The following is a 10,934-nucleotide window of genomic DNA, read 5'->3' as shown; positions in this document are numbered from 1 at the left end:
GTATCACAGTTCATATTAATACTACAACTCTGTACATACATCTGATTGGCACTATGCTCAGTGGTACTATAGTTTATATATATTATACCCCGTTTAATCACCTGTACATTGTATATTGCTGTGGCACTTTACTGTTACATTTGCACTCTGTTTGGATGCCAAACATATTTTTGTTGTACTGTATGTGTGCTGTATAATGACAATACATTTTAATCTAATCAAATCTAATCGAATCTAATCTAATCTAATCTAAATTACATTCAAAATGAGATGACATTTCACTGACTATTCGCTGTCTAATTCCTCCATTGATTTCCATAGTCAAATTTGACACAAAAAAGTCACTGAAATTGCACCTCCATAACATTATTTGTGGCCCTCCAAAATGGTTCCAGAGAGAACCATTCTATTTGTTATATTTTGATGCAATTTAACCATTAAAAAAATAACTATGACATGGCACAGACACAGTGACGTTAAACCCAAGACACTGTTATTCAACGTATAGTTACATTTATTAAATGATCAATGTCCAGTCGCATTATTTGGCCCAAGATATTATTCTTGTCTCTTAGAACCTGCAGCAGCTGCCCTAGCCATAGTTAGTGACCTCAAGAGCTGAGAGAACAAGGATAGCACAACAGAAAGAATAACAACAGCGACATCTTGTGGAAATGAAAGTGCATTACAGTAACCCAAGTAATCCGGAAGAGTCACCTCAGCGTCACTGCCGACGACATCGCTCTGTAGTGACTGAATGCTGATATCAAGATGGCGCTACGGCCAGGATCTGGGGGAGGTAGCAGGTACTTTAGCTTTTTTAAATTTAAATATGTCCGAAAATAATCGTTTGTGTTCATCAAATACATGGCTACTAGTATGTCCCGGTCCACTGTGTGCGCCCAGGATGGACTAAGACTAAAGAGAGAGAAGTGAGGGCTGCTTTGTTGTCGAGGCAGGGTGATGAGATGGCTGGCTGTCAGGTGTCAAAGCTAGCATTAGAGCTAGCTAGCTAGTACCAGGGCCAAGGCACCTAATACACTAGGCTAGATGTGGCTGGACTTCTGTTTCTGGTGGCTTGCAAGACAGCTTTCTTGTTCAAATGGTCATCAATTTGCAACTAACCAGCTACATCAGAATCAGAATGACAACCACGTATTATTATTATTGTAGGTAGCCAGCTGCCCTAATAGCTGTTATATCTGACATGACAATTGCTGGGGAGTGTCAGTCAGCTATCTTAGCTAGTATTGCTAATAAATAACTAATAATACGAATCAGCAGCACCGACCTGAATGCTTGGTGGTGTTAATAGCTAGGTCATCTTGCTACCTACCCCTTCCCACCCATTGCCATTTAGTATAACAACCTTATCAACCGTGTGTTGATGTGATGGGAATAATAGTGGCTCCTTTGGAAGGTATTATAACCGTTAGTATATATTAGTAGTGGCTTTACTACTTTAATTATTATTATTTTTAAATTATTATTATTATTATGAGGATGGGACCCTTTCAGAATCTGCTCTTTAAGCACAAAGGGTATTTTCTTCTCCTGGTTTGGTCTTGTGCTTCTCTCCAAACCACCAGGAAACCTATCTTGTCAGTGTGTATGACCTCCTCTGTTCCCAGTCTCTATTGTTCAGTAGAAATACTCTGCATTCCTGGCCTGGTTTGAGTGAATTAGCTCAATATATTTACGTCACCTCTTTTTTGTATACCAGAAATGGAAGTTTCGTGGTTCTGTTATGTTTTTTTTAATAGCAGTGGTTAGTTATTGGGCTAGTTTGATGTTTCGCTCCTTCTCGTTTGATCTCAGAGTGTTCCAGGGCTGTTGTATTACGGCCGTTACTTTATTATGATAAAAGCACTGGATTATTGGCACTATAGACGAGGCTACATGTTTGTGTTTGTGAGAAAATTGACCTAAATATGTTGCTGGTGTTATTCCTCATTTTCTCCCGCAGTTGTTGTAGCAATCTTCTCTCTGACTGTGGTGCAGGCCGGGGCGCTGTCATTCCAGGACAAATAGAATAATAAACAGCGTGGGTTCATTCATCTCCACCTCATGTGGACGGTTTTGACAGAGTTGTACATATTTCTGGGATTCTTTGAGCCTGCTCAACAAGCCTGTTGATGTTGCTAAAGCAGCCAGGGGCCACAGAGGAGATGAAAAGTCCAGCCTCATGACTCTTTCATCAGCCGGGGCCACCGCACGGCCCGAGACCTCTGAATAATGGATGCATGTTTGGCTACAAAACCTCTCGACCCACCAGGTGCTACTGATCCTGAAACTGAAGAACCTCGAGATTATAGATTAGACTTGTCTTGTTGTCGTGTGTGAAATAAGCAAATCATTAGCCTGTAAGACGAGGTGTGTGTTGGAAAATACTAGCTTAACTCTATACGACGTATAGGACTCCATATGCAATGTGACTCTTAAGCCTATGCGTTGACCTTTTTTCTGGCCATCCTCAGTAAATATGATCAAACTCCTCTGACCTCATCTGGTCTCGTCTGATCTTTCCAAAGACCCAAGAGACGGGACAGTAATATATCTATTTGTGGAAAAGGCTCCCTCTTGTCTAGTATATATTACACTCTTATACTAAACATGTAAAGGTAGGTACAGAGTACTGACATTTGGTACCGATTAATCCAGCATGAATCGGTACTCGGTAGTACCGATGTTTTGGTCGATACCCTAGTGATATATCAATATGGATTCAATACTAAACTGGACAAAACATCCTCAGTTCTGCTGAGTCCCTTCCTTGTTCTTAACGTTATTAACTTCCAAGCTTTTCGTTGTAGACGGTGCCTTGCGAGTCTGTAGTGCGGGGGGCATATAGGCTGGGCCTGGTGGTGACGTGATGCAAGTCAGGGATAACTAGAGACAGTAAACTAGTGTCAGGCCAGAGTGAAAAGCCAGAAGATGGAGCAGGATTCTGCAACGTACAAAAGAAGTCCTCTAGGCCTCTTCTGTGCCTTGCGATGGGATGAAGGGCTTCTGTACATGGTGGGCAGAAATCTGTAGTGCTTTGTGCTGTGACAGCCTGGTCTTGGAATCTGCACTAGGGAGGGGGTGGGTGGGCGATATAGCCTTAAAATAATAACATGATATCTCAGGGTAATTTGCGTTACTATTTATAAAAAGGAAATACTGAACAATGTTTTATTGGCGATTGCAGCAGTATTTATTTGTGCAAAATAATAGTAACATAACATATAACATATAAGTCAACATATAAACATAAAAGTATAATAGTGTTTTCCTTGGACTCTTCAGTGAAAGTATAAATAACTCCATTGTTTAATATTTTAGTTTAAAGGAACACGCCAACATTTTGGTAAATTCGCTTTACCGTCTTCTCCAGAGAGAGACAAGAAGATGGATACCAGTTTCCTCTCTGTGCGTTCAGTAGAAAGCTATCTGGCTGCATGTTAGCCTAGCTTAGCACAATGAATGGAGGCGGACATGTACGGGTAGCCTACGCATTGTCCAACTAACACCTCTCCCAAATGTCCGCTTCCATTCATTGTGCTAAGCTAGGCTAAGCAACAATATAGCAGCCCACTTTGTGCTGTTGTTCTTCCCAACCGGCTCTATTCCACGATCTGTATCGCAAAATGGATGTAATTTCCAAAACAAAGATTCAAATCTAGGCCCAGATGTCTCAAAACAAGAGCATCAGAAAAAATATCACATTTTCTCACGGTAATCCTTCAGGAATTGTGTTGTTGTAGCCTATTTAGGTTCCCAAGCTGTTACACAGACAGCTATTGTTTTGGAGGAGGGTCACATTATAGACTTACGGTCCTATACATTCATATTATACTATACTGTACAAAAAGAGACCACGGTACCTTTTCAGCCATGTCAAAGGACCATAATAATAATAATAATAATAATAATAATAATAATAATAATAATAATAATACAATAATAATAATAAACCTTATTTGTAGCACCTTGCATACAAGAATTGCAGCTCAAAGTGCTTCACAGCAGTAAGAAATACATAAAATGAGCACATAATTGGAGCAATGCATAAGGTGCAGACATACATTTTGGCATAAAATGGACAGCAGCAAATTAGACAAAGTCAAGATAAGCAAGGCATAGAACATTAATTAAATCACACAATTTTTCATATTAGGATCTAACATCTTAATAGGCCTCAAACGTTTTACGGTTTCATTGTCACTGTTACACATAAAATAGACATGTACGCTCATTACGCTGACATCTTAGTCACAAACGACAGGTGACTGTAATCAAAATAGGTGGTTATTATTATTAAATGACAACCATGGCCCATGGAGCTGTGACCCTGCGCCATATTGTAGGGCAGAAAAAGGTCAAGAGAATACTATGTCTTCTGTGGGGACCCACTAGAAACAAGTCCGATGCTGTACTTTCTATAGGCCTACTGTATCATGTACAATCAGGCTAATTCCTTAGCTTGAGAGTTAATGTCATAGATTGGACAAAAGGAGACCTAAATAGAATAGGCTAATGCTAACAAAAAGCCAAGTATAGGTGTATTTTCAACACAATACATCTGCCTGAATCAATTTATTTGGACTACCTCCCCCTCCCCCTCCCCCGTGCTGCGATGACCACTGAATTTCCCCTAAGGGGATTAATAAAGGAACATCTTATCTTATCAGCTGAACTTAAAGTGCCAATCTTGAAGATCTCCCTTTCACGGTCTCATCAGAAAACGAAAATAAAGTACTAATCGACCACAGGAAAACAGACATAATATACGTTATGTTTCCACGAGTAATACTAAGAGGCTATATTTACATTAAGTAGCCCAATGTAATGACATTTTGCATCAGCAAAAGTCCAAACAAAAGCTGCAAACTGGAGTCAATCATTGCAGTTGCGAACGCCGCATGCTCTCATCACTACACGAACCCACCCGCCCACCCTGATACACACACAGCAATACTATGATTAAAATGTTTTATAATATACTGTATAACAGAACATACATTATGTAGCTTTTTCCCTGTGTTCGATTAGTACTTTGTTTACTTTACGTATTCTAAGCAAGATCTTTTCCCGGGAATGTCACCACAGACACCCAGTTCATAATACTTGGTAAGTAATGCTGCACAGGCAGGGGCTTCCATCAGTGGGCCAGAGGCTCATTCACCACTGTGTTACCTCATTCAGTGATGGATAGTGACTTAACACTTTAACAACATCATTAATACAATTTACATTCACATTAAGGACAGATCATGCACGCACGCACGCACGCACACGCACACACACACACACACTAATGATAATACTATCATGATCATCATACATAGTGCATATTATTGGGTATTTTAAATAGGATCAAATAAGTTGCCTTGACATTTTATTGAGATCATTTGAAATATTGCATTATTTGCATACTATCCTGGTCCAGGAGTGCCTTCATCTAGGCCAAGTCTATGTGGAGTAATTATCCTTAGCCTAAAAAGAGCTAGCTATATAGCTCCTGCATTATTACTGATATTTTAGCAGCATGTGGTCCTAAGAATATTAATGTCACATATAAGAATGAAAAAGGAGCGCATGTGAAACTTGAGAGTATCACATTCACAGTCACACTGATTCCAAGTGATTTGGATTGACTTGTGTGAACATTTTCAAAACAGACTCAGGGCTGGGCGATATGACCCAAATACTGTATATCACATTATCTTCCTTAGTATGTGACGGTATAGTTTTCCAGTGCAAATTACATTATGATATGACTTTTTTTTTTTTTTTTCTTTTTACATCTTTATCTTGTAATACAATTGTCCTGGTCCTATTTCATAATTTCAAAATATTTTTTTTAACTTTTTGTAAAGAAATGTGTACATTTGTACATATATATATACGCCTATTAGGGATGTCCGATATTATCGGCCGACCGATATTATCGGCCGATATCGGCAGTAAAATATGATATCGGAAAATATCGGTATCGGTTTAAAAAAAGAAAAAAACAATAACAATATTTGTTATATATATATCCAGTGAAATTATTAGTTACCTGAAATTATTCCGTTTTTTGGGGTGGGAAACCCTGCATATATCGGTATCGGTTGATATCGGTATCGGAAATTAAGAGTTGGACAATATCGGAATATCGGTATCGGTAAAAAAGCCAATATCGAGCATCCCTAACGCCTATATATATTAGTGCTGTCAGGCGATTAAAAAAAGTAATCTAATTAATTACAGGATTTGTAATTAATTAATCTAATTAATCGCATTTTAATCACATAACCATTTTAGGCCTGATATTCTATAATCATATTTCAAATTGCATGTGTCCGGATGGCAGAATTCAGTACTGTATCTACAAAACCTTCTGTTTAATCATCTGCCCTTTATTCATTTGCTTAGATTTTTCAGGTCTGGTCAATTTTAGCATTGTGTTATTCACAGTAAAACAAAAAATTTATTGATATTCTCATTTGGTTCATTACAATTTACTCAAGCCTAGTAACAGAGTCAGACACAGTATTTCTGACACTGGGAATACATTCCCTGAGATCCATAGATGTCCCTAGAATCAGATACCAAGAACATGCAAATGGACCATTTAAAAAAAAAAGTTTGTAAATGTTTATTCTACGTTCTTATGGAATGAATGAGATAAAGAAAAGAAAGAAAAAAATGTAATTAATTTTAATTTTCATAACGTGATAATTTGCTGTGTAATTAATTAATTAATCTAATTAACGCGATAAACTGACAGCCCTAATATATATATATATATGACCTTTGCATGGATCCATGACTGTATACCTTCATATTCGGTATACCTCCCAGCCCAACCTCCAGACCATTACTAGAACCACTCTTTAAGATTTTAGAGTAGATATTTATTTTATTGTGCTAAGTAGGGCTGAACGATTAATCGATTTGAAATCGAAATCGCAAAAAAAAAAGAATCTCACATTTTTTATTTCTTTAACCAGGAAGTCCCATTGAGATACAAGATCGGTTTGGGAGAGGGAGGTAAGGCGGTTTAGATTGTGTGTTGTGAAGTTTAGACTTCAGAGAGGGAGAGTAAAGTACAGAAAAAAAGGTACCGTTGGGTACCGGTATCGATTCCCAGGTAAAAAGAAAAAATGTCAGGCTCTGTGTCCCAAACAGACCCATTGTGTAGGCCAGATGCAAGCCGCATTTTACAATAAACCTCTGTGGGGCTGCTTAAAAATAATAATTATTATAATCGCAAATTTAATCGCAATCGCAATATCTGTCAGAAAAATCGCAATTAGATTATTTCCCAAAATCGTGCAGCCCTAGTGCTAAGCTAGGCTAACATGCAGCCAGATGGCTTTCTACTGAACGCACAGAGAGGAAACTGGCATCTATCTTATTGTCTCTCTCTTGAGAAGATTATAAGCTAATTTCTCAAAATGTTGGTGTGTTCTTTTAACTAAAACCTTATTCACAACAATCATTCAGACATGACGACGCCGTCATCTCGTTTTGTAAAAAATATAAAGAACGTTGCAGCCTTGTTCCAGTGCCCCTTGCAAGGATCATTGCTTGTGGCCCAACAAGGCTGCAGAGAGCAACGCAAAGAATGAAAAGGCGTGACTTCTGGAGGCTCAGGAGGTTCACGTGCGATGTTCCTTGGACAGAGTACAGACCCTGCTTTCCACGGCGGTGATGGTCCCCATCTGTAGCCATCACCTTTCTTGAAGCAGGCAGATTATTGATTGGCAGCTAGAAATAGTTTCGAACAGGGAAAGCTATTCCTGTCGAGCACTTTCAGCTGTCACATTTATTAAAAAGAAAAAAAAAGAAAAATATAAAGAAATAATATAATTTGCAAATACATAGCCTTGTGTTTGCCTTATCCGGTATGTTGTTTACTTTTGGATTATAATTTGGTTACGATTACTGCAGTGCACACCTACAGTAGCTGTCAAATCAGTCATCCATTCAGCAACAACACAGACTTCAGACTTGGATGGCTGGTCCCCAGGTCCCACAGCTGCAGCCAGTGCTGATCTCTCTCTGCGTGTGTTAATCTGCCACCGCTAATCCGCGGCTGTTTATTGGTCGTGACATGGTTAGGCAGTGGCTGCTGTTGTAAATCTTCTGGCAGATGTGATGCAGAACCGCTCCAAGTCGTGCTTCACTGCAGAAAAAAACAATCACAACAACAATTGTTGTTGTTGTTATTTTGTTATTTTGTTCACTCACCTCCGCTGTGACCTGATGATCAGTGATGACTGGTGTAACGATGCGACCTCACAACGATAAAATTTCGATTATGATTATTCAGGCAACGATTCAATGCATCATGAAATCTCTTCATTTGACCACGATTTGATCCGATACATTTTCAATCAGTTAATTCCCCAAACATTTTTGAATACACAAATGTGGCTGGGGGAACTGATTCACTCAGCATGAATGCACTATAGGTCAATAAAAACAATACACACACAAAAAAAAAACATAAATATTTTTTCCCCCGATTAATTTAGATTATAATCGTTCTAACATTTTCAAATCGATGCAGTTGAATCTAGGGCTGACCTTCGAATTTATTTTTGGCAATTGAAGCTTCGGGGCCGAGCTTCGATTTTAATTCGAAGCTTCGAATTTTTTTTTTTATATACATTTCTTTTATTTTTATTTTTATCTTATGTTGTGGGACTTGTACAGCACTTTGGTAAACTTTGTTGTTTTTAAATGTGCTCTATAAATAAAGTGGATTGGATTAATGAATTAAGTAGCCCCTTTCGTGACTGTGACGCAGCCAACACGGCTGTGTGATTTAATTAAAGGTGGATCGCTGTTGTCGTTTGAACAACTTCAGATTTCATGGGAACTACCAATCCCCCAAATCAAGAATGTTTAAGATTAATGAAGTAAGATTTTGATTATTTGAAATATGGCCTGTGTAGACTAAACTATGCACAGAATTATGTCTACAAGGTCCGGATTCTACATGGTCCGGCAATGTAGACCTTGTAGACTCCACTACAGACCAATTATCAGTGAATGTTCATGCATTTTTAAGAAGGGCTACTTCCACAAAAAAAACAAAGAACTCACCAAAACATCTCAGTAGCACCTTATCTAAATGTTTTATTTCATATATGGAGATTCATATTTATTTATGTATTGCATGCATTTCTACATTTTATTTCCTATTTTGTTTATTCATCCTAGTATCTTTCTTTCTTATGTCTGGAATTCTACAAGGCATTCACATTCACATTTACATTTAGTCATTTAGCTGACGCTTTTATCCAAAGCGACTTACAAGTTCTGTACGACAGGTCATCAGGAAGGATACAACTCTATCAGCTGAGTAACAATATTCATCAAAGTGTTGCGTGTTACAGTGTAGGTTAGTTTATTAGGACAAGTGCATGACAGTAAGGTTAGTTAGGGTTAGATTTTTTTAATTTAATTTTTTTAATTTAATTTCAGATAATGGTTGAAGAAGTGCGTCTTTAGTCGACGGCGAAAGATTGGACGGGATTCGGCTGTCCTAACTGGGGTGGGTAGTTCATTCCACCATTGTGGGGCAAGGACTGAGAATAGGCGTGTAGGTGGTGTATATGTGTTTGAGGATGATATCCTTCAAACAGGCAATAGTGATGATATAATTTGGGCAGTGCTGAGCTGGGTTCCTTTCCTCCAGTGTATTTGTCCCCCGGCCCCACCCAATGGCCCCACACACACACACACACACGCACACGCACACGCACACGCACACGCACACACACACACAGAAATAAAAATAAAAATTTGAAGAATTTTTATTTATTTTTTTATTTTTTTTTAACTTCGATTTTTTTTTTATGTTCGAAGCTTGTGCCATCGAACGAAGCTTCGAAGTATTTAAGACAGCCCTAGTTGAATCGTCACATTAGAATCGATGCATTTCGATTAATCAATGCATCGTTACACCCCTAGTGATGACTGTTCCGTCTGTCCTCCGCTGTGACCTGATGATCAGCTCTGACTGTTCCGTCTGTCCTCCGCTGTGACCTGATGATCAGTGATGACTGTTCCGTCTGTCCTCCGCTGTGACCTGATGATCAGTGATGACTGTTCCGTTTGTCCTCCGCTGTGACCTGATGATCAGTGATGACTGTTCCGTCTGTCCTCCGCTGTGACCTGATGATCAGTGGTGACTGTTCCGTCTGTCCTCCGCTGTGACCTGATGATCAGTGATGACTGTTCCGTCTGTCCTCCGCTGTGACCTGATGATCAGCTCTGACTGTTCCGTCTGTCCTCCGCTGTGACCTGATGATCAGTGATGACTGTTCCGTCTGTCCTCCGCTGTGACCTGATGATCAGCTCTGACTGTTCCGTCTGTCCTCCGCTGTGACCTGATGATCAGTGGTGACTGTTCCGTCTGTCCTCCGCTGTGACCTGATGATCAGTGGTGACTGTTCCGTCTGTCCTCCGCTGTGACCTGATGATCAGTGGTGACTGTTCCGTCTGTCCTCCGCTGTGACCTGATGATCAGTGGTGACTGTTCCGTCTGTCCTCTGCTGTGACCTGATGATCAGTGGTGACTGTTCCGTCTGTCCTCCGCTGTGACCTGATGATCAGCTCTGACTGTTCCGTCTGTCCTCCGCTGTGACCTGATGATCAGTGGTGACTGTTCCGTTTGTCCTCCGCTGTGACCTGATGGTCAGTGATGACTGTTCCGTCTGGCCTCCGCTGTGACCTGATGATCAGTGGTGACTGTTCCGTCTGGCCTCCGCTGTGACCTGATGATCAGTGGTGACTGTTCCGTCTGTCCTCCGCTGTGACCTGATGATCAGTGGTGACTGTTCCGTCTGTCCTCCGCTGTGACCTGATGATCAGCTCTGACTGTTCCGTCTGTCCTCCGCTGTGACCTGATGATCAGTGGTGACTGTTCCGTCTGTCCTCCGCTGTGACCT

The 10,934-nt window shown here is 39.9% G+C and overlaps 1 protein-coding gene across 8 annotated transcripts in view; it reads left to right on the top strand.

Moving 5' to 3' along the window:
- Positions 1 to 758: 758 nt before the first annotated feature.
- Positions 759 to 10,934, top strand: part of synrg (synergin, gamma) — a gene marked incomplete at its 5' end in the record, with an annotated part of 108,928 nt that continues 98,752 nt past the window's right edge. For 6 of the 8 annotated variants that reach the window (XM_084331213.1, XM_084331212.1, XM_084331208.1 and 3 more), the window contains one exon: positions 759 to 806. In XM_084331213.1, coding sequence (XP_084187339.1) covers positions 772 to 806 — 35 coding nt within the window. Of the gene's footprint in view, positions 807 to 9,462; positions 9,536 to 10,934 lie in introns of those variants that run through there. The other 2 variants (XM_084331214.1, XM_084331209.1) reach the window with 2 other exon arrangements.

Source organism: Notolepis coatsorum (genome assembly GCF_963971535.1).
Source record: "Notolepis coatsorum genome assembly, chromosome: 1".
Taxonomy (NCBI): domain Eukaryota; kingdom Metazoa; phylum Chordata; class Actinopteri; order Aulopiformes; family Paralepididae; genus Notolepis; species Notolepis coatsorum.
The sequence above is the reverse complement of the archived record's forward strand: the minus strand, read 5'-3'. Positions and strand labels throughout refer to the sequence as shown.